We start from the raw sequence: 25,209 nt of genomic DNA on the forward strand, positions 1-25,209 counted from the left end.
AAGCATTAGATCAAAATACATCTGACAGACTTTGCTTAGGCCCAGTCCCCACACAAATCATTCACTGAGGCTTCCAACCTTTCTGGGACAACAAACCGCTTCTGACCGCTACAGCTAAAATTAACGAGATGGCCTGGTGTAAGAGAACTGGCCACTCCCATTCAAGCTGCTTCCATTGATCCAACCTTTTGTAAAAAAGAACCTAAAGGCCTCCTAAGTTGTTTACTTAGGCTCTCGCCAGTAGCCAGCCTTTACAACCTCCTTTCAAAAAACCCCGGGATAGAATAACCTCTTTAAAGTGACAGCATCATCACGTGGATGGCATATTGCAGCTGTACAGGACATTGGTGAGACCACATTTGGAATGCTGTGTTCGATTCTGGTCTCCCTGCTCAAAGGCAGATGGTATTAAATTAACAATGTGGTTGCCAGGATTGGAAGGCTTGAGTTCGAGGGAGAGGGTGAATAGGTTGGGGCTTTTTTTTCCTGGAGCATGGGAGGCTGAGGGGCAGCATTCCAGAGGTTTATAAAATCATGAGGGGCATGGATAGGGTGAATAGTCAAGGTCTTTTTTATAGGGTGTGGGAGTTAAAAACTAGGGGATAGAGGTTAAGGTGAGAGAGGCAAGATTTAAGAAAAGGACCTCAGGGGCAACCTTTTCATACACAGGGTGTGTATGTATGGAATATAGTTTTCCCTGCAGTTCAGTTCCAATTTCAAATTCTTATTATTCAACCTAGCTGTTATGCACTGCTTGCTCCAGATCAATCGTCAGGTTAACACAAACAGCTGCATTTCTGAACACACTGGGCAGGCAATTGCTGCCTTTCTTTGCACGGGGAATTAACAGAAACCGCTTCCAGCAGAACCGTGACCTTAGCGCTATTCTTCAGGAGGATTTCAGCAATTGCTTTCCCGATGCCTTGGGCAGTGCCAGTCACCAACACAACTTTCCCCTGGAGCTCCATCGTAGCACTGGCGGTGGACTTTAGTATTTTGGCCCCCGGACTTTATGAAGTGTTTGCAGTTAACTTGTCACGAGTAAATATTTGCATGAGTTGCTGATACCCTTGTATACACAGAGAAAGACAAAAAGACCACTGTCCATCCTCCTGATCTGATCAGTGTCCTCCCCATTCCTTCTTGTTTTTGCACCAATCTGAAATGCCGTCACCCTGCCACTTTCTCCTGCCCTCATTTCTAATTCATGGCCAGTTTCCAAACTATAGATTGGAATAGTTCCTTACCCTTTAAACCAAGCAGCGTTTTACCGGAGGAAGGGCTGCGATATCTGAGTTCACTCTGCCTGTACCCCTTGCCCAGTACCCAAACAGAGAGCTGACACAACAAGATCCACCCCCTTCACTTTGAAGAACTAAGGAACGTGGATTTGGGAGAAGGATGGTGGGTGGGACTCCTGGAGGGCTTGGTCAGCGTGAACAAATTGTCAGTTACTGTGGCCCATTTCTTTGAGGGGAGCTGTCCTCAGGCAGTGCTAATCCTTGCTGTGGTGAGTGCGTGATGATCAAATGTGCTCCCAAACAAAAGCCAGTATGTATTGGATGCTCATTCCTATGTTCACATCCAAATCATTTATATAAATGAAGAAACATAGTGGACCCAGCATCGATCTTTGTGGCACACTACTGGTCACAGACCTCCAGTCTGAAAAGTAACCATCCACCAGCACCCTTTGTCTTCTATGTTTGAGCCAATCCTGTATCTAAATGGCTAGTTCTCCCAGGATTCCAAGAGATGTAACCTTGCTAACCTGTCTCCCATGAAGAACGTTGTTGAGGTGTTATTGAGGGTTGTTTTACTGACTGAGGTCTGGGACAGGAGGATTTCTGCAGGGAATAATGCTGGGACATCTGATATTTGTAATTTATATAAATGGTTTGAATGAAAGTGTAGATTGTCTGAATAGTAAATTTGCAGATGACATGAAAATTAATGACATTGTGGAAAGTTACCAAAGGACACACAGCAGGATATAGATCAGCTGAAAAGTTGTGCAGAGAAATGGCAGACGGAATTTAATTTGGACAAGTGTGAGATGATGTATTATGGGAGGTCAGCTCCCTGAAGGGGGCAACACTGGTGGATAAGGTGGTAAAGCAGGCATACAGCATACTTTCCTTTATTGATCGGGGCTTCATGTATAAAAATTGGCAAGTCATGTTGCAGCTGTGTGAAACTTTCATTTGGCCACATTTGAAGTGTTGTGTGCAGTTCTGGTGGAAAAGATCTGGACTCTTTGGAGTGGGTGCAAACAAAGTTGACCAGAATATTGCCTGGAGTGTAGTTTAATAGTTGAAAGGAAGGGTTGGACAAACTTAGATTGTTTTTGCAAGAACGTGGGAGACTGAGGGCGACTTGATAGATGTCTGAAAAATTTAGAAAGGCATGGATAGGGTGGATAGTTAGCATCTCTTTACCAAGATGGAAATGTCAAATATGAGGGGGCACAGATTTAAGACGAGTAGGGGAATGTTTAAAGGAGGTGTTTGAGGCAAATGTTTTATGCCTGGAATGCGCTGCTAGGGACCACTGGTAGAAAAAGGCAGCAATGTTTCAGAGTGATTTAGACAGACACACGGAGAGGTGGGGAATAGAGGGAAATAAACCATATGCAGGCAGACGGGATTAGTTTACAACGGCAACATGAAGAGCATGGTGGACTAAAGGACCTGCTCCTGTGTTGTACTGTTTAATGTATTTTTGATTGTGGACCAAGAAATTGTTTCAAAACCAAGAATTGCTGAAGGATCAATGCATGTTTTGAAAACAACTAACCTGACACTCATTGTCAGTTCTCTTTGCATAATTGCTGGTTCAGGTGAAGTGCAGTTTGCAGATGAGCTGCAGCTGTTGTGGCTGCAACTGGAGATTCAGCCTCTGTGATGGTGCTGTGGCATGAAAAGGTGAATTCTGTCCTTTTTTAAGAACAGACGTTGAAACAGAGGCACCAAGCGATGTGTTCCAAGCCAATTAAATAAACAGCTTGTGATGCCTTGGGTTTTTTTTCAAAGTTGGACCAATAAGAGCAGCATGAATGGGTGGAGTCAGGCTCCCACAGAACCAGGGGTTTTTGTTCAGCTTTCAGCAGTTGCTTGAGTCATGAAGCTCTATGTGGAAGCTGTTATTCCTCTCCCTGTCACAGCTAAAAGCTGGAGTTCAGATTGCTGCCAGAATTGTGAATGAGATAATCTATTTTATTGAATTTGCCTTTGTCAAAAGCATGTTTATTGGATGGTATTGTATTTGGATTAGTTGTTTTTTGCTAGTTAAATAATCTGTTATTCTATTAAGTTTTCCAACTGAGTTAATTTATTCCATTTCTTCTTTCTTTTGTGATTTGGAGATGCCGGTGTTGCACTGGGGTGTACAAAGTTAAAAATCACACAACATCAGGTTACATCTAATAGGTTTAATTGGGAGCACTAGCTTTCGGAGCACTGCTCCTTCATCAGTGGTTGTGGAGTATAAGATTATAAGATACAGGTATCTTACAATCTTATATTCCACAACCACGTGATGAAGGAAAAGCGCTCTGAAAGCTAGTGCTCCCTCTTAAACCTATTGGACTATAACCTGGTGTTGTGTAATTTTTATCTTTATTCTTACCTTGTAGTTAAAATACACACAAAAGAAAGTGTATTTGGCTTAAAACCAAGTAGTGTAACCAATTTAATTTTATCTGGAACACAGCATCTTACACTTGCCTTTGAAGAAGAGAGATGTTAGGGTCTGGGCTACCTCCATGTTATGTTTGAAGGGGGTTTGGTCTAGTCCATAACACCTCCAACATGTAACTGATTGGTCTGTGGACTAGTAACCATTTAATGATAACAAGTGTCTTCTGCTGCTAACAATTTTGTGAATTATTCTCAGCTATGTGAGCAGCTTGTGGTTGTGAACAACAGAGGAAGAAGACTTCAGACATTCACCAGATCAGGACATCTTTCTGTTCTCTGATGTAAAAGCCACTTTACACAGGAATGAAACTGGTTTATCTTCCATTCAGCAGTTGAAAGCTGTGGCTATTCTGAAACCTGTGTCGCTCCTGTATCATAAGAAATTGGGCATATTTATCGGTATTAATGAATCCAACTGATATTTATGCAGTGAACTATTGTGAACAATTGTTACTTTCCTCAGCCACATAAGTAGCTGGGGCAGGGTTACGCAATCCTCTGTTGTCGAGTGCTATGCTTCAAGTTATTTGTGTAAGGTAGAGTTTGAGATCTATATACCCTCAGGTTACATGCTATGATGCCATAATAGTATCATTAGCATGTGTCTTATGAGGGTGTAACATAGCCTGGATCAGTGCTGATTTATCACCAACAATTTAATATGAAAACACCAAAAGCATCACCAACAATTAAAATGTTAATCATTTTATATTTGAACAGGTTTAAATTTTCCATCATTCTCAGTGACCTGTTGCTTGAATACATTGAGGTCCCTAAATAGATTTTGGATTTTCTGGAAGAATTGCCGGTATGGCTTCATACTCAAGCTTGCCATTTTCCAACACCTTCAGCGATGCCCCATTCCTGGTCTGATCCATGACGAGCTGCAAGAATCCCTCTGCAATGTGTGAGGTCCTGTAAAAGTCAGATGGTGATCATGAGCATTCATCCAGTTAGTTTGAAATATCCCACCATCAGAACACAGGCAGCACACCACTTGGACAGATCTACCCAATCTGGGAGGTTCTAACTAGCAGGGTCGAGAAAGGAGAACATCATTGATTTCCAATCAACATTGCAGGGTAACTTGCATATCTACTCTCTCATCATACTGTAGTCTAATCAAATCAAACAGCAAATTCTCAGGTTAATGCCGAAGATTCAGAATTCAATCTGTCATTTTGTGGATACCACACCATTCATTTCTGTAAGACATTACTTTACAAATACTCCATGTCGATATTTGAACATGTTTTCATCCTATCAATTCCCACCCCACTTCCTGATTATGTTCAAACTCACTTCAGAACTCCAAGGTTGGCGATCATCATCTCAAGCTTCTCCTTCTCGTCTGGAGTCTTCACTGATTTCAGATCAGTCAGAAGCTTAGTGTCAACAAAAACAGGACACAGCGCTTGCAATCGCACCCCATGCTTCTCAAGGCAGGTCAGCTGAAAGCAAAAACATTGTATTGCCTCATATTCTTTGAGCTTTATAGAACTTTACAACTTCCTGACAGGAAGCTCTCAGATCTCAGTTTATGTGGAGTTTTGTGGTGAGGGCCCATCCTGACTGCAGCAGACTGAGGGAATCAGGAATCCAGCCCAAGTTCCCTGGAAAGTGTTTGTGCTTTGCGCGAGGTTCACCTGAGTGGCAGCACGATTCAAACACACATAACTATTAGGGTCATCAATGTTTTCAATCTGATTAGATTTATCTCTCAATCCCCATACCTCGGTCTCATTTTTACTTCAGGATATTAAATATTTGAGCATATCAACCTCCACATAGCCCCACAGCCTTTTAGCCATTAGTCAGTTTGAGGTGTGTCTCCTGCCCCATGTATGATGATCTAACTAACAATGTTGATAAAGGAGAAGCAGCCAATGTAGTACATTTGGATTTCACTAAAAAAGTAACATAAGAGTTCATGGGGTTGTGGGTAATATATTAACATGCATAAACAATTAGGAAGGTAAAAGTTCATTTTCAAGTTGGCAGACTGTGTCATTTGGAGGACCACAATGATCAGTGCTGGGGCCTCAGCTATTTGCAATCTATGTTAATAAATTTGGCAAAGAGACAGAGTATTATACGTAAGTTTGATTCCATTCCAAGGTGGACAAAAATAGTAGCTATGAGGAGATCATAAAGCGGTTGACATCATGCTTAAGCAGGTTAAATAAAATTGTTTAACAAAGTAATGGATGAATTGTCATTTTATAAGTCTGCACTTCTTCACTTCATTCATTTTTGTAGTCAAGCAGTATATTATAAAAGGCATCAAATTTGTAAAGGTTGACATTCAGAGAGATTTGTGTGTACTTATAAAAGGAAAGCAATGTTCGCATGTAGCTCCAGCATGTATAAGCCCTGATGAAGGGCTTATGGGCCAAACATCGATTCTCCTGCTCTTCGGATGCTGCCTGGCTTGCTGTGCTTTTCCAGCACTGCACTCTCTTCCCAGCAAATAATTTGGAAGGCAAACGGCATGTTGATCTTGATTGTAAAGAGATTAGAATACAGAATGAGGAAGTCATTGGTGGAGGCATAGCTCACATTCACATTGTGTTTGACTGAAAGACCCTGCGTCCGGAAGTGGGAGCTGGTGTTTTGAAAGCCACTGCACATGCCTGACTTCGAACTTCCCCAAAGGCTGGATCTCATCAACACTCACCACTATCTAGGGATCCATCCTCCTCCACACCAACATGTAGTATTGACAATGCCCACCATTCCTGAAGGCCTGAAGCTGTTCAGAGGAGTGCCTGAATACCAGGACATTGTGTTGGGCCTCCAGGAGAGAAGCAATGCCAGGCTCTTCACAGTTCTCCTCGTGATAGGTGAGGTCCCTGTATGACATTCTCCTATCTTTAGAAGAATGAGAGGTGGTCTAATTGATCTTTGCAAAATTCTGACAGGGCTTGTCAGAGTAGACATTGAGTCAGAAGTTGCACACAACACCAGGTTATAGTTCACCAGGCTTATTTGAAATCAGACAAGCTTTCGGAGTGCAGCTCATTTGTCAGGTGTAGTGGAACAGTGCTCCAAAAGCTTGTGATTTCAAATAAACCTGTTGGACTATAACCTGGTGTTGTGTGACTTCTGACTTTTCCTACCCCAGTTCAACACAGTCTTCATCAAGCATAGATGCAGAGATTGTTTCACCTGGCTTGGGAATCTAAAACACAGTGAGCACATTTTGGCCTGAGATGAGGAGAATTGAGGAAATTCTGTCAAAGGTTAGTGAATCTTTGGAGCTCTCCAACCCAGAAGATGACACTTCCATTGCTGAGATAGATCTTTGGTCCCTCAGGATCACTGGGTATAAGGATAAGGCAGGAAAGAGGTATTGAACCGCAAAACCATTTATGAATGTACTGATTTCAGCACAAAAATGGTCAACTAAACTCCTATTTCATAAGTACCAGCAGTGCCACTTAGGGGCAGCTGTTGGGATTGCAGACGACATGAAGCCATGTTGTTCGAAACAAGCTCAGTCCATGGACCAGCAGAAGCCAATCGTGCAGATCCCAGCTGGGTGGTGGAAACAGGTTTGCACGGGCAGCGCAATAACTTTGGCACCCTTCATGTCAATGTATGGCATTACTTGCTCAATCCCACTATGTGAGACTGTGGATCCTCAGTTACTGACAACACTCAAGGTCAACATTGACAGAGTTTTGGGCACTAAGGTAATTAAGAGGCAGGGTGAGAAAATTAAATCAAGGTGCTAACTGAGCTCTCATCTTACTGAGGAGCAGGGCAAGCTTGAGGGACCATGTGGCCTGTTACTTGCTGTATAGCTGGTGCTTGTTCTTAGATTCTGACAAGGTATTAGTGCATTATTTATAGAGAAAACTTTTACTCTTTGCATTATAATATAGCACTCACAGACAATGATGCAGTGAATCCTACTACTCCATACTTTGAGGCTGCATAAACTGGTCCAAGGAAGAAAGGAATCAGACCTGTTCACCACGAAACAGCAAAGTATTAGCAACAAACACTCCATCAAACAGAAACTTGTGAATATATGGAAATGCATTAGCATGGAAACAGGTCACCTAATTCAAGTCAGCATTTACCCCTAACATGAAGAAATAGTCCTGATCACATTTGCCAGCATTCATTAAATTTAAAATGTAAAGGAAAGCTAAGCAGGAAACTGTCAGTCATAAATAACTTATCTGAAAACAAAAAATGCTAGAGATCACAGCGACAGGCAGTAGACATGACGAGAGAGTAAGCTAACATTTCGAGTCTCGATGACTCTTCAACAGAGCTGATGTGAAGTGTGAACTGAGAGGGGGGCAGCATTTATGTTATAGTGTGGGGGTGGGGTGTGGAGCGCTGGGGGAGTGGGGTGGGGGAAGGATGTTGATAGTTCAGATAAAATGAATGGAATGTGAGAATGGCAGAACAATGGTGTGTGTAAGTGCCAGACCAGAAAGGACAGACAGTCCCACTGGAGTGAGATGAGGGGAGAAAGAACATGGTAACAGATATGTAACAAGCAAAGCTAAAGAAATGGAAGGAATGGGAGCAGGTTCCTCATAATTAACCTCTCCTTGGCAATGCTTCTACCGGCGGGTGGCATGGTGGCTCAGTGGTTAGCACTGCTACCTCACAGCGCCAGAGACCTTGGTTTGATTTCAGCCTCAGGCGATTGTCAGTATGGCGTTTGCGCATTCTGTCCTTGACTGTGTGGGTTCCCTCTGGGCAAGCTGATTTCCTTCCACAGTTCAACGTTATGCACGTTTGGTGGATTGGCTATGCTGAATTGTCCAAAAATGTGCACGCTGGGTGGATTAGCCATGGGCAATGCAGGGTTACAGGGTTGGGGTGAATTTAGTTGAGATGCTTTTCAGAGGGTCGGTGTGGACTCCATGGGCCAAATGGCCTGAGTTCACACTGTATGGAATCTATGAAAAGGGTTCTCTGATCAACTAATCTGCACATTCCTCACATTTGGTATAGATGTAATTTTTCCCTTACTTTGGTTTTCCTTGAGACTTGTCCTGATGAGTGTTAGACAAAACAAGTTGATTTTCAACAGTACACTGTATCTATGTGCCACAAAAGGATGGTTTGGATAAATGTTGGTGAGGACACTGGACATATTCCATGATCATCTTTTAAACAGTAGCAATGGTAACATTTATATCTCCTGAGGGGCAGACATAGTCTCATTTTAACATCTCAGTGACTTATAGCAAAGCAATATTCCCTTATTGTTAAGCTGAAGTGTCAGTGTAAATTGTTGGGATGAAGAGTTAAGCTTGGCTCATATTTTTAGGAAAGACAGGAATAGACAAAGGGGTTACAATAGAAGAGACTTCAAAACTAATGTTTTGACTTGTGTTGCAATCCAAAACTAGAAGTCAACTGTGTCGGATAAGGCTGAAGATAACAGGAATTGATAGGAGGCTTTACAATGGGCTGTTATGTGAATGTAATTATGCTGAGACGTTCAGGTCTGCTAAGATTGCAGATATTAACTACTGTCATTTTCAAATAAGGATAAAACACTCAGGTTTGGTTGTGTACACAGATAATTCGAAGTAAGGCATACTTTGGCACAGATCTGTTTCTGAAGCAGCCCAGGAAATCCTTGATTTTCAGCAACTCTTTAAAAAATACCTCTGCAAGAGGCACCCGTGGTCAGGAGGTGTGGTGAAGACAGTGAGAGGAATTCCATCCTAGCCAGCGTGCGTTATTTGTTTAAATCTTTCATAAATTAATTGCATTTTTTTTGGAGCTCTATGTGTCTCCATTATATCTTTGTCTCTGTATATATTTATTGTCTTCCAGAGACTGGCAATAACTGTAATGGACCTTTGATGGGTCTTGTGCTGGAAAGTAAGACGAGTGTTGATACAGTACTTTTTTGGCAGTACAGACGCGATGGGCCAAAGAGCCTCTCCTATTCTGTGTGATTCTATGGACTATTAGACAGTCACTACCAAATTCAGTAAGAAAAATCAGAAGTGATTAGAATACCATCACCTTGTGATTGTGAGAGAATGGCTTGAGGTGAATGACACTTGAAGGGTAGTTACAGAAGTTGAATGATGTTCAGATGACCGGCAGCTTGTGTGGAGGTAAATATCTTTTACTTCATTGTATATTATGTGTAAAATGGGCTTCCCCTGAAAATGTAATTTATCCACTGTGGATGTTTTCCAGAATCCTCAGGCAACACTTAGAATATACATTGATAAGCTATTGTTACTCTGCTGACTTACCTGCTATGGAGGCGATATTAACAATCACTCCTCCTTTCCCTCCAGTCCCTTTACTCATGTGCTGTATTCCCAGATAGGTTCCTTTAATTACACTGACCTGCAATACAAGTATCATAGGAATCATCAGGCAGCAGGCCCATTCAGATAATATTAAAATACTGACATGTACAGACAGTTGCAAAATGCAGAGAGATGCATATGGACAGCAAGCTACATTCAAATTCACCCAGCAAGAGTACATTCAAGTATTAGCATATCACAGAAAAATGCAGGTGCCAGTAGAACGATAAACAGTAAAACACTGTGGAAAGATGCAGAATGATTTGTGGAATCGGCAGTCTATTAAACAGGATGGACAAACTCGGGGTTGGCAACCTGGTTACTGGAATAAACCGATTAATCCATGGATGAAGAGAATATTCAGTGGAATGAGCAAACTGGCTACTGTGATGTGAAGATTGGTCAATAGATGGATCAATAGGTTGGTAAAATGGAACAGATCAATCAGTGACTTGGTTAGTGAGATGGATTTAGGACCAGATACATATCAATGTGATGAGTTTTGAACTAATCTGTTTATGAATAAGTATAATGACCAAAGTGTACTGGGTTTCCAGCGCCATACTTTTTGACTGATTTCCCACATCTGTAATCCTCACTTTCTCCGAGTTGATTATATTAAATGGGGTGTGGTAGTAGCCAACTAGTATCCACATGAAATTGATTAGCAGGATGCTGACAGAGAGCATGCATAAGGAACACATGCTCTAGTGAGCAATATGTGAATGGTGATGGTGTTTATCAGCAATTGGTCTCAAGCTTCAACTATTCATTGCACTTTGCAATGAGTTGGGTTTTTATTCATTCCTGGATGGAATGGTCATCGCCCAGATCAACTTTGATTGCCTGTCCTCATTTTCCTTGAGAAAATGATTGAAGTAAAATTTTCATTAATATTTATTCATTCATGGAAAATGGGCATCGCTGGCTGGGCAAGTATTTATTGCCCATTCCTAATTGTTCAGAATGCAGTTAATCACCTAACAATGTGGATCTTGAATCACACATCAGCCAGAACATGGAAGGGCAGTAGATTTTCTTCCCTAAAGGACGTTAGTGATCCAGATGGAATTTTCCAACAATCAGCAATAGTTCATGGTAACAATAATCCCAGTTTCTAATTCCAGATTTTGTTTTGATTAGTTTAAATGTCACCACGTGCCATCTTAGGATTTGAACTCATTTCTGCAGAACATTCGGGCCTACTGGCTACTATTATAGTGACATCATAATTATCTCACAAAAGCAGTGAGCATATCTATGTGAGGCTGGTGCTTGAACAGCATGTGGGTCATCTCTCTGAATTTTGGAGCACATCTTGAGTTGATTGTCCTGAGGAGGACTTTGCTGTATTGAGTTTGCTGATTTTGTCAATTCTGATGCTTAAGATGATGTCAGATAGTCCTTCACCTTTCTTTCTTATTCATCTTTCCTGTGGTATTTTTGTGCAGCTATATCCTGTGCTAGACCATTTTAGAGTCAACCACAATGCGATGGGTGTAGCATCATACACAGGCAGACTGGGTAAGATCATCAGATTTCGTATCAGATTTCCTACCCTGAAGAATGCAAGAGAAGTAGACAGGTTTTTATGACTATTTAGGAGCTTCATGATCTCCATTCAGTGACCTGCCTTTTGCTGAGTTATTGTGGCAGATTTATATGACTGGCATTAAGGCATTAAGCATGGGCCATTGGATTACTAGTCTAGTAACATTCCCTTTGCCTGAATGTTTTGAATTTTGAAAAGGATTTGGTTAGATTAGGTAGATATGGAAAATGTCTTCCCACTGGAGGGGAATAATTTAAAATGAGAGCAAAACCTTTGTGGAATAGAAATAGAAGCATTTCTCCATGCAAATATTAATTGAAATTTTATTCTTTCTTCCAAACAACTATTGCTGAGGGGAACAATTGGATCTTTGAAGAGAAAGATAATTTGTTGCTGGGTAAGGTTGTCTGATGATAAGATGCAAAAGCATTCAAATGGAAATAATGTAGAGATTATCTATGATCTAACTGAGTAGTGAAACAGGTTCAACATGCTGACTTGTCTCTTTAGAAACATAGAAACATTCCATTTTTTAATTTGTCTGTGGGATGTGGGCATTGCTGAACAGACCATTACTTATTGCCCATTCCTAACTGTCCTTGAGAAACGATAACCCAGGATATTGATAGTGCCAGAATTCAGTGATGGCAATGCCATTGACGATCAGAATGTGAGGGTAAGATTCTTTCATGTTTGAGATGATCACTGCCTTGCACTTGCATGTTGTGAATGTTACTTGTCACATATCAGCCTAAGCCTGGATGTTGTTCAAGCCATGCTGTATATGGATATTGAATTTTTTTCTGTAATGGACTGAAAGGGACTGAATTGACCACTAACTTTCTTTGATGTACAGTTTTGATGCTGCAGCACATGAAGGAGATCATAATTATCAAAAATAGATTGTTCAGGAATGTACCAGGAATTTGTAGTAACTGAACCATAACTATCCGTTAACAGACCCACAGTCCTCTCCCACCTTTATGGGCACTTCCTGATTCACTGGCAGAACAGATGACTTCACAGAACCCAAGCCTACACTTCGGAATTTGTTCATGTTGTGGGGAATGTCACAAGAACATAAAAACAACAAGCAGACATATGCCAGCAGCTGAACAAATGTCTTCTGCTGTTCTATAAGAACAGTTAAAATCTTCCAAATCAATGGAAATGCCACTACCTGCAAGGTCCGCTCCAAGCCACTGACTGTCCTGACTTGGAAATATATCACTGTTCCTTCAGTGTTGCTGGATCTAAATCCTGGAATTCCTGCTCTAATAGCTTTGTGGATGGACCTATAGATCATCAATTGCACAGAGTGAGTGGAAGTCCTCCACCACCTTCTCAAATGTCCACAGGCACCTGCACCCACAACTCATGAGTAAGTTAAAAAATTGTCATAGTGTGAAGTCAATAAAATCAAGGACATTATTGCTGGTTACCAGCTCCCATCCTTCTGTATTACATAACTCTCTCCCCCATCCGATTCTTCTGACAATCTCAGATCACAACACATCCATGATAAAGGTTACTTGATCTGAGGAACAGAAAGCTTCTGAACATTCTGGGTAGGGACTTCCATGTCTATCATTGGTTAGTGGTGCTTAGAAATATGGGATTTCACAAGAGTGTCACCATCATTGGCAAGAGCAAGTGCAGTGCCACCTTCATTGTCTGACTCCGCCAGATTCTAAAAGTCATAAATGTCAGATAGAGATGCCTCTGGTAGTGAGAGACCGAGGATATAACCTAATTATCCTCAGCCTCAGCAACCTACCAGAGAAGTACATACTGTTGCAATCTATTGGGTCAAGAATATTAGTAGAATCATTCTTTGCTGACTTTTACATTGATTTACAGAAAGAAGCCTTCAAAGCATTCATCTCCAAACTCAACCACATCCCAGTTTCATTAAGTGTTAAAAAATGAGCTCATACGAAACCCAATTAAAATAAACAAAGTACAATTGACACATACCAGGTTTATACTGAGGCAGTTCTCCCAGTTTTGCTCATCAAAGATCCCTGCATTGTTGCATACAATGTCCAATCTCTGAAATTTTTCAACAGTTTTGCTGAAACAATCTGGAAAAGACAGTGAATTAAGTTGATTATCAAAGTTTGCAATGTCTACGACTAAGCATGCCAAGACTAAATACATTCCTCAAAATGACGCATTCAGTTACTGAGTCATAGTGAGATGCAGCAGAGAAACAGGCCCTTCAGTCATACGTACGCTGACCAACAAATGCCAAATGATGCTAATCCCATTGACCTGCACTTGGTCCATAACTTGCTTTGCTCTGGCATTTTAAGTGCTCGTTCAGCTGCTTCTTAAATATTTCAAATACACCTGACTCCATCATCCTCTCAGTCAGTGCATTCCATATTTCCACCATTCTCTGAGAGGAAATTTCATTCCTCAGGTCTTCTGGAAAACATTTACTCCTCACTTTAAACTTTAGGCCTTTGATCTTAGATGCATCTGTGATGGGGAAGAGAATTTCACTGTCTCCCCTATTTTTGCCTCCATAGGTTTGTATACCTAATTCAGATCACCCCCTAACCTTCACTGCTGCAGGGAAATTATCCCATCCTATCCAATCTCTCCTTATAATAAGACTTTCCATCTCAGTTGTCAAATATTTTATTATCAAGGATGACCTTTACATGCAAACAATCATGTACTCTACAACCACCTGATGAAGGAGCAGTACTCCGAAAGCTAGTGCTTCCAATTAAACCTGTTGAACTATAATCTGGTGTTGCGTGGTTGTTAACTTTGTACACCCCAGTCCAACACCGGCATCTCCAAATCCTGAAAGGAAAGCAAGCTGTAGATTTGCAAAAATCACCTCGCCTCTTCAATCCATACACCCAGAAGATGGTAATGGTGTGTAACATCAAACCATTTTGTTTCCTAGCAAGAGGCAACAGGCCTTAATTCTTTGACCAGAACTGGACTGACTCTGAGAACCATTGTCAGGAGAACTGAGACACTAAAGTAGAACATGTACTCACACCTGGGACACTAAACCAGGGCCATGTGAGCCAAGACCTACAAAAGAAGCATGTACTGAGACCACAGGGATCTAAACAAGGAAAACTTGGACTGAGATCCTCGACCAGGAATACTGAGACTCTGAAACTGAGGAAGATGGAAAAGCTGAACAGTATCAATTGGTGCCTGAGCACAAACTGAGTACTGAATTCTGCAATCTGTGCTCCCAATGAAGCATCCCATTTCTGGCTGGATATTTACACGCTGCTCTGAGGGCACAGTTTTTAAGTGTAAATGCATCCTTGTGCTCTCTTTTTTAGCACATGGAAGGTGATCCTCAATGCGGTACTGATCATATGCATTATATTGCAGTGTATAAACTTATTAACGCCAACAATGTAACTCCCATTCACACTCACTCCCATTGGTTGCAGCAAAGTGTCTGTTTAGAAACCAGTCAGTCAGATGAAACAAGTCGTTAAAATTAGTGTTTGAATTGGTACCTTTCAGCTGATTCTCAGATGTTACATCACATGGAAGGAACAAAATATTCTCAGCTCCATAGATTTGTCCAAAAGCAGCTTTGGTGGCTTCCCCTCTGGATACACTGATATCCAACAGACTCACCTAAAGGAAGAAAACATGGTTGAGTCCTAAAGCAAACATGTGGGTTGGTCAATGTATCTGAGGAGAGCTTGGGTCAGTCAATGGCCCATTTCAAATCCTCTTTCCAACTCTGACCAGGCAATTGAAAACTACACACTCAACGTATTCTGATATTTTCTGAATGCACTTCAGATGGACGATTCGTCAGCACTGATTTGTTGCTGCGTTCCTCGGAGGACATTGTGCGGAGATTCCCCTTTCTGGAGCATGAGCTGCTGGATTAAAATGAGTAAAGAGTTCAGTTGATCCAAAGCCTCTCAAAAGCGATGGTGGATGATGAAGGTGTGTACGTGTAACCTAATTGTGTTATGAACCCAGGGGGCCAACTTATTGCTCAAGGGATGTGGGTTCAAATGACACCAAGAGAGCTGGTGGTGTTTTAAAGCTGAGAGAGGACCTGTTGGAGGTGTCATAGGTTATGTGGTGCATGGACCAGATGGATGTCAAGCACTTGTTCTTGACAATTGAATTGTCAATAATAAGGGGACATTCTTTTAAAATGAATCACAGAAGGTTTAGAGGGGATTTGCAGAAGGTTTTTTTTTATGCTGAGGATGGTGGGGATCCAGGCTGAATTGATTGAGAGGGTAGTTGAAATAAGAAACTTCACAACCTTTAACAAACATGTAAATGAGCTCTGAAGTAATAAAACATTCAAGGCTATAGGTTAAGTGCTGGAAAGTGGCATGAGCGTTGATTTAGTGTAGTTTTTAACAGGGAGACCCCATGGGTCTAAGGGCCTCTTCTGTGTTGGGTCATAGGAAATGCAAGTGGGTAATGCACAAGTGGTCATGGGGAAAGGTGGGTGAAATATACAGGTTAAGAGGTAGGATGGCAGCAACGTAGATAGGTCAGGAGTTGTTGGGGTGGGCGTAAGAAGCCAAGTCAGGTGATAGTGCTGAGTCAGGTTTGGGAGCATGGGGGAGGACTTGGGTCAGGAATGATGATACTGAATGGGAGGGAATGAGTTGGAAATTGGGGTTGGGACAGGTCATTGGAGCAAGTCTGGTAGGATAGAGGGCTTGTCAGCTAATGTGCCAGAGGGTTAGTTGACTAATGGGGGCTAATCAGGTCATATTGAGAGTGGAGGTGACAGGCCGGTAGGTGGACATCAAGAGGAAGCTTGGTTTTTTTTGTTTTTTTTTAGATTACATTACAGTGTGGAAACAGGCCCTTCGGCCCAACAGGTCCACACTGACCCGCCGAAGCGAAACCCACCCATACCCCCTACATTTACCCCTTACCTAACACTACGGGCAATTTAGTATGGCCAATTCACCTGACCCTGCACATCTTTGTGACTGTGGGAGGAAACCAGAGCACCCGAAGGAAACCCACGCAGACACGGGGAGAACATGCAAACTCCACACAGTCAGTCGCCTGAGGCGGGAATTGAACCCGGGTCTCTAGCGCTGTGAGGCAGCAGTGCTAACCACTGTGCCACCGTGCCGCCCACGGTGGTTGGGTGGTCAATGTGAATAATTAGGGTTCAGCTGTGTTGTTCTCCTTGAATTTTAAGGGTAATTATCTAAACATGTAATGTGACACAACCAAACTATGCAGCAGGAAATCAGAGCCTGGTCCTATTTGCCCTTGAAAAGTCGGTGGTGAGCAGCTTTATTGAACCGCTACCATGCACCTTCTGTGGTTTAACCCACAATGTCATTAGGGAAGGAACTGCAGGGTTTTGATTCAAAGATAGTGAAGGAAGGACGATATATTTCCAAGATACCACAGAAAGTCAAGTGACGGCAGTTAGATTGTTTTTTGTTTGTGGTCGTCTTTATTCATTCATGAAAAGAGGTTATCAATGGCCAAACCAGCATTTATTGCCCATCCCTAATTGCCCAGAGAGAGAAAGAAACACACCCTGCTGACTGATAAAGCATTTAACCTGCGTAGTTACTGCCTTTGCTGTTTGAATTCATGTATTGTTAGACATCGGAGTGCGTCTGGAAAAATTAACAAACAGTGAAATTCACAACTCATCTTGGAGGAACCTGTTTGGGAGAGGTCACAGCACAGAGACAGATAAGTAAATATTTTTGCACGTGGCCTTACAGTAAGTCTACAGTAATGAATAGAGTGGGTTCTTTCTTGATTATATGTTTTATTGAGTTATGTCTCTTGATTAAACTTAAAAACATAAACCATAAGTAGTAAGTTAGCCTGGATCAGTGTTTTGTAGAGGAGCAAGACTGTGCTATTTTCTGGGTCTGTTCATTGAAAGAAGCAAAAATGACCTTTAGTAGAGTGATATGCTCTTCTTGTCGAATGTGGGAGTTTAGGGAGACCTTACGTGTTACTGAGGATTATATCTGCAATAAATGCCATTGGTTGTGAATCCTATCAGATCAAATGGATCGGATGGAGAGACAGTTAGAGGCAATGAGGAATTTACAAGAGCAAGGGGATGTGATGGATGGCAGTTATCGGAAGGGAGAAAAGTTGCAGGTGCAGTCACAAAGATGGGTTAACTCTAGGAAAGGTAAGAGAGGTAGGCAGTTAGTGCAGGAGTCTCCTATGGTTATCCCCATTTCAAACAAGTTTGCTGTTTTGGAAAATGTAGGAGGTGATGGATTCTTAGGGGAATGTAGCATGAACAGCCACGTTTCTGGTATCAAGATTGGTTCTAATGCAATGAGGGGTACATCGGCTTCCAAGAGGTCATTTGTGTTAGGGGACTCTCTGGTCCGAGGCACAGACAGACATTTCTGTGGCCAGCAGTGAAAAATCAGAATGGTGTGTTGTCCCCCTGGTGCCAGGATCAAGGATGTCTCAGAGAGGGTGCAGAATGTTCTCAAGGGAGAGAGGGACCAGCAGGAGATCATTGTACACATTGGAACCAATGACATAAGAAGGGAAAAGGATGATATTCTGAAGGGAGAATATAGAGAGTTAGGCAGGTATTTAAAAAGGAGGTCCTCGAGAGTGGTAATATCTGGATTACTCTCGGTGCTGTGAGCTATTGAGGGTAGGAATAGGAGAATGGAGCAGATGAATGCATGGCTGAGGAACTGGTGTATGGGAGAAGGATTCACATTTTTTGATCACTTGAATCTCTTCTGGGGTAGCAGTGACTTGTACAAGAAAGATGGATTGCACCTGAATTGGAAAGGGACTAATATACTGGCAGGGAGATTTAAACTAGTAAGGTGGATGGGTGGGACCCAGGGAGATAGTGAGGAAAGAGATCAATCTGAGACTGGTACAATTGAGAAAAGAAGCAAGTCCAGCAGTAAGAGTAGGCAGGGACAAAGCAGAGAACAAGGTAGGACTGATAAATTAAATTGAATTTATTTCAATGCAAGGGGCCGAACGGGGAAGGTAAATGAACTCAGGGCATGGTTAGGAACATGGGACTGGAATATCATAGCAATTACAGAAACGTGGCTCAGAGATGGACAGGACTGGCAGCTTAATGTTCCAGGATACAAATGCTACAAGAAAGACAGAAAGGGAGGCAAGAGAGGAGTGGGAGTGGCATTTTTAATAAGGGATAGCATTACAGCTGTGCTGAGGGAGGACATTCCCAGAAATACATCCAAGGAAGTTATTTGGGTTGAACTGAAATATAAGAAAGGGATGATTACCTTACTGGGATTGTATTATAAACCCCCTAATAGTCAGAGACAAATTGAGAAACAAATTTGTAAGGAGATCTCAGTTATCTGTAACAATAATAGGGTGGTTATGGAAAAGGATTTTAACCTTCCAAACATAGATTGGGACTGTCATAGTGTTAAGGGTTTGGATAGAGAGGAATTTGTTAAGTGTGTACAAGAAAACTTTCTGATTCAGTATGTGGATGTACCTACTAGAAGAGGTGCAAAACTTGACCTACACCTGGGAAATAAGGCAGGGCAGGTGACTGAGGTGTCAGTGGGGGAGCACTTGGGGGCCAGCGACCATAATTCTGTTTGTTTTTAAAAAGTGATGGAAAAGGATAGACTAGATTTAAAAGTTGAAGTTCTAAATTGGAAGAAGGCTAATTTTGATGGTATTAGGCAAGAACTTTCAAAAGCTGATTGGATGCAGATGTTCGCAGGTAAAGGGATGGCTGGAAAATGGGAATCCTTCAGAAATGAGATAACAAGAGTCGAGAGACAGTATATTTCTGTTAGGGTGAAAGGAAAGGCTGGTAGATATAGGGAATGCTGGATGACTGAAGAAATTGAAAGTTTGCTTAAGAAAAAGAAGGAAGCATGTGTCAAGATAGATCAAATGAATCCTTAGAAGTGTATAAATGCAGTAGGAGTATACTTAAGAGGGAAATCAGGTGGGCAAAAGGGGACATGAGACTGCTTTGGCGAATAGAGTTAAGGAGAATCCAAAGGGTTTTTACTAATACATTAAGGATAAAAGGGTAATTAAGGAGACAATAGGGCCCCTCAAAGTTCAGCAGGGCGGCCTTTTGTGTAGAGCTGCAGGAGATGGAGGAGATACTAAATGAGTATTTTGCATCAGTATTTACTGTGGAAAAGGACTTGAAATATATAGAATGTAGGGAAATAGATGGTGACATGTTGAAAAATGTCCATATTACAGAGGAGGAAGTGCTGAATGTATTGAAACACAAGAAATCCCAAGGACCTGATCAGATGTATCCTAGAATTCTGTGGGATGCGAGGGAAGTGATTGCTGGGCCTCTTACTGAGATATTTTATCATAGATAATCACAGGTGAGGTGCCGGAAGACTGGAGGTTGCCTAACGTGGTGCCACTATTTAAGAAAGGTAGTAAGGACAAGCCAGGGAACTAGAGACTGGTGAGCTATAGGGAGAGATTGAATAGGCTGGGGCTGTTTTCCCTGGAGTGTTGGAGGCTGAGGGGTGACCTTATAGAGGCTTATAAAATCATGAGGGGCATGGATAGGATAAATAGTCAAAGTCTCTTCCCCGGGGTGGGTGCATCCAGAACTAGAGGGCATAGTTTAGAGTGAGAGAGAAAAGATATAAAAGCGACCTAAGGGGCAACTTTTCCACACAGAGGGTAGTATGTGTATGGATTGAGCTGCCAGAAGAAGTGGTGGAGGCTGGTACAATTGCAACATTTTGAAGTCATTTGGATGGGTATATGAATAGGAAGGGTTTGGAGGGATATGGGGTGGGTGCTGGATGGTGGGACTTAATTGGGTTGGGATGTCTGGATGCGTTGGACTGAAGAGTCTTTTTCCATGCTGTACATCTCTATGACTTTCCTGGGTCTGGAGTCACATGCAGGACAGACAAGGGAAGAATGGCAGTTTCCTTCCCTAAAGGACATTATTGACCCAGATAGGTTTTACTGACTATTGATATTGGATTCATGGTCATCATGAGATTCTTAATTCCAGATATTTGTTGAATTCAAACTCTACCAACTGCTGTGGCGAGATTTGAATCTGAGTCCCCAGAATATTATCAGGATCTCTGTATTAGCAGTCCAGCGATAATGTCACTCGGCCATTGCCTCCACGATAAATGGTCAGAATCTAGCATTTGTGTGGCACCAATGTTACTTGCCACTTGTTAATCCAAGTCTGGATCTCATCCAGCTTTATTTGCCTTTGAACATGGACTGCATTACTATCTGAGGAGTCACGAATGACGCTGAACATTGTGCAATCATGAATAAATGGTTTTAATGTCATGTGTATTTTACAGTAAGAAAGACAGTAAAATATAGTGAAATGATTTTCTGCTGATACCATGATCCTGCGCTATGTGTTACAGTTTTAAGAATAAGAAAAATAGAAAGCTATTTTATGATGGGCAAAGAGACACCATCAGTCCTGAGTCAGCTCATTTTCAGAGAAAATCCCCATTTCTGACCTAATGACAGAGGGAAGGTCATCATGAAGCAGCTGAAGATGTTTGGTCGAGGACATCTCCAACATATTCAATCAGGGTCCTCTCGTGGGGTACTCATTGTACTTCCAGCCCTGAACCAAGGAACCTGGGCTCAAGTTGCACGTACTTTTGAGGTGTGTAATAACATCTGTGAACAGTTCGATTGGGAAAAATCTGTGCAAGATATTCAGTCATGTATTCTGTATGATTGTTTGCTGACATTAAATCTATGATGTGTTGGTGCTGGTGTTGAACTGGTGTGGACATAGTCAGAAGTCACACAATACCAGGTTAGTTCACCTGATGAAGGAGCACTGCTCTGAAAGTTTGTGATTTCAAATAAACATTTTGGACTATAACCTGGTGTTGTGTGACATCTGATTAAATCTATGAGCTAGTATTATTTCTCTTGACATTGCAGTTATTTATTCTTAATACGACAAAGCAATTTTATATGGAGAGGAAGAAAACAATGCTGATTGTGTGATGATGCTGAGTGACAGTAGCGATCAACAAACAACCAAGTTATCAATAAAAAGGAACCAAGACAAGAAGATACCTCTCCATGGGACCATATAATCACCAGTTTGGGACAAGTTGTCAAAGCTCCAAGACGTTATATCATAGTTGAATTATTAATTTTGTTAACAGTTATGTTAAATGTGCATATAATTACTGAATTGACAACATGTGCCTCTGTACAATTATCTGTTTGGGGTTGGGGTTTTTTCGAAAATGGGAGATGTTGTATCATGTCTTGTAGATGATGTATCATAAAAGAATATGCCTTTAAAGAATATGCATATGATGTCAGCACTGTAACTGCATGTGGCCTGTACTTATAAAGTTTTCAGGCTCCGTCTTGCAGAGCTGTGTCCTCTTACAGCATAACAAGCTGAGAGAAGCATGAGATCAGAGTACATCTGATGAACATGGCTTAGACCCAGGCACGCAAATCATTCACGGAAGCTTCCAACTTTTCTGGGACAACAAACAGCTTCTGACTATTGCAGCTAAAATTAACTAGAAAGCCTGTTGTATGAGAACTGGCCACTCCCATTCAAACTGCTTCCATTGTTCCAATATTTCAAAAAAAAACCTCAAGTCTTCCTAAGTTGTTCACTTGGGCTCTCGCCAGTACCTAGTTTTGCACCTTAACCTTTATAACCTCTTCAGAAAAATACCCCAGGACAAGATAGCCTTATTAAAGTGATAGCGTTGTTACATGGGATGGCACATTGCGGCTGTACATTAGTTAGGCCACGTTTGGAATGCTGTGTTCAGTTCTTGTTTCCCTGCTCAAGGAAAGAAGCTGTTAAACTTGAAAGGGAGCAGAAAAGATTGACTAGTATGTTGCCAGGACTGGGAGGTTTGAGTAGGATATGGAGAGGCTGAATGGGCTCGTGCTTTTTTCCCTGGAGCTTGGGAGACTGAGGGGTGACCTTTTAGAGGTTTATAAAATCATAAGGGGTGTGGATAGGATGAATATTCAAGATCATTTTCTGAGGATGGGGTAGTCCAAAACTAGAGGAGAAATGTTTAAGGTGAGGGGGAAAGATTTAACAATGACCTAAGGGGCAACCTTTTCATATGGAGGGTGGTGTTTGTATGGAACGAGCTGCCAGAGAAGGTGATGAAAGAGGTACAATTATATCATTTTAAAGACAGTTGGACAGGTCCATGAAACAGGAAGGTTTAGAACAATATGGTGTAAATACTGGCAAGTGGGCTGAGGTCAAATTGGAATGTCTGGTTGGCAGGGAGTGATTTGACTGAAGAGTCAGTTTCTATGCTGTATAAGTCTGTGACTTTACAATGGTAATTTTTGCTGACAGAATGTAGGTGTTCTCCAAAGCAGTTACCCAGTCTGCACTTTGTTTCCCTAGTGTAGAGGAGGCCACATTGTGAGCAGTGAATACAGTAGACTAAATGGAGTGAAGTGCAGGGAAAGTGCTGCATCACCTGGAATTTGCGTTGGATAGTGAGGAGGGGGTAGGTAGATGGGCAGGTGTTACATCTTCTGCCATTGCAGGTAATTCCTGTAAATTGCTGGATTATTGTTTTCCCTGCAGTTCAGTTCCAAATTAAAATCTTATTATTCAACCGAACTTTTGCACACCACTTGCTCCAGATCAATCATCAGGTTAACACAAACAGCTGCATTTCTGAAAACACTGCGCGGGCAATCGTCACCTTTCTTTATATGGCGTAATTAACAGAAACCGATTCAAGCAGAATTGTTACCTTAGCGCCGTTCTTCAGGAGGATTTCAGCAATTGCTTTCCCAATGCCTTGGGCAGCACCAGTCACCAGCGCAACTTTCCCCTGGAGCTCCATTGTAGCACTGACGGTGGACTTCAGTGATTTGCCCCTGGAATTTATTAAATGTTTGCAATTAACTTGTCATAAATAAATATTTGCATGAGCTGTTGGCATTTACCTACACAAAGAAAGAGGATAAAGTCCAAAGTCTAATCAGTCTCCGCCCCATTCCTTTGTGGTTTTGCTCCAATCTGAAAATCCATCACCCTCCCACTTTCTCATGCCCTCACATTTCTAGTTCATGGCCAGCATCCATATTATATATTGGAATAGTTCCTCAGCCTTTAAACCAAGCAGCGTTGGATTAGAGAAAGGGCTGTCATATCTGAGTTCACTCTGCCTTTAGCCTCTGCCCAGTACCCAGGCAGTGAGCTGTCATAACAAGTCCCATCCCCTTCAATTTGAAGAACTAAGAAACATGGATTTGGGAGAAGGATGGTGGGGATGTAAGAGGGCTTGTTCAGGGTGAATATATTGTCAATTACCATGGCCCATTTCTTCGAGGGTAGCTCACCCTTGCTGTGGTGATTGCCTTATGCCCAAATGTGCTCCCAAAAGATGCCCAGTATGCCCTGGGTGCTCACTCCTATGTTCTCATCCAAATCCTTTATGCAAATGAGAAAAGGAGTGGACCCATCACTGATCCCTGTGGCACACCACTGGTCACAGGCCTCCAGTTGAAAAGCAACCCTCCACCAACACTCTCTGTTTTCTACGTCTGAGCCATTTCTGCATCAAAACCACTAGTTCTACCTGTATTCCATGAGATCTAACCTTGCTAAAAATGTGTTGCTGGAAAAGCACAGCAGGTCAAGCAGCATCCAAGGAGCAGGAGAATCGACGTTTCAGGCATGAGCCCTTCTTCAGGGCTCATGCCTGAAACGTCGATTCTCCTGCTCCTTGGATGCTGCCTGACCTGCTGCGCTTTTCCAGCAACACATTTTCAGCTCTGATCTCCAGCATCTGCAGTCCTCACTTTCTCTTAGAAGATCTAACCTTGCTAGCCTGTCACCCATGAGGAACCTTGTCAAAGTGTTTTTGAGGGTTGTTTTACTGACTGAGGTCTGTAACAATGGGTTTTCTGCTGGGATTGGTGCTGGGAACGCTGTTATTTGTAATTTATATAAATGATTTGATTGAAAGTGTGGATAGTGTGATTAGTAATTTTGCTGAAGACACAAAAATTAATGGATTTGTGGAAGGTTGTCAAACTACAGAGCAGAATCCAGATCGGTTGGAAAGTTGGGCTGAGAAATGACAGATAGAACTTAATCTGGACAAGTGTGAGATGATGTATTATGGGAGGTCAGTTCTGGTAGCCACACAATAGTAAAGATCTGGACACTTTGGAGTGGATGCAGAAGAAGCTGACCAGGACATTTCCTGGATTGTAGTTTATTAGTTCAAAGGAAGGGTTGGACAAACTTAGATTGTTTTGCAAGAGGATGGAAGGCTGAGGGCGACTTGATAGATGTATGTAAAATGTATATTCTGTTGTAAAATATACTTCTGATTGTGGACCAAGAAATTGTTTTAAAACCAAGAAATGCTGAAAGATCATTGCATGTTTTAAAATCAACTACCTGACACTCATTGTCAGTTCTTTTTGCACAGTTGCTGGTCCAGTTGAAGTGCAGTTTGCAGATGAGCTGCAGCTGTTGTGGCTGCAACTGGAGATTCAGCCTCTGTGACAATGCTATGGCTTGAAAAGGTGAATTCTGTCCTTTTTTTTGAGATCAGAGGTTGAAACAAAGGCGTCAAGTGTCCTGTTCCAAGTCAACAGCTTGTGATGCCTTGGGCTTTTTTCAAAGTTGTACCAATAGAAGCAGCAT

General features: G+C 41.9%; 1 protein-coding gene across 1 annotated transcript; it reads right to left on the reverse strand.

The window, feature by feature from the left end:
* Nucleotides 1-4,375: 4,375 nt before the first annotated feature.
* On the reverse strand, nucleotides 4,376-23,412 carry LOC148147487 (15-hydroxyprostaglandin dehydrogenase [NAD(+)]-like). Its single transcript, XM_087995153.1, has 7 exons — nucleotides 23,300-23,412; nucleotides 15,062-15,185; nucleotides 13,536-13,642; nucleotides 9,947-10,043; nucleotides 7,593-7,669; nucleotides 5,001-5,149; nucleotides 4,376-4,613 (listed from the first exon to the last, which is right to left on the reverse strand). Exons 1-7 carry the CDS (start codon nucleotides 23,390-23,392, stop codon nucleotides 4,472-4,474), a joined length of 789 nt encoding a protein of 262 aa, XP_087851279.1. The 5' UTR covers nucleotides 23,393-23,412; the 3' UTR covers nucleotides 4,376-4,471.
* Between the last annotated feature and the right edge of the window lie 1,797 nt (nucleotides 23,413-25,209).

Source organism: Chiloscyllium plagiosum, unplaced genomic scaffold, assembly GCF_037043375.1.
Source record: "Chiloscyllium plagiosum isolate Xiang-an unplaced genomic scaffold, Cpla_swu_hap1 HiC_scaffold_16, whole genome shotgun sequence".
NCBI lineage: Eukaryota > Metazoa > Chordata > Chondrichthyes > Orectolobiformes > Hemiscylliidae > Chiloscyllium > Chiloscyllium plagiosum.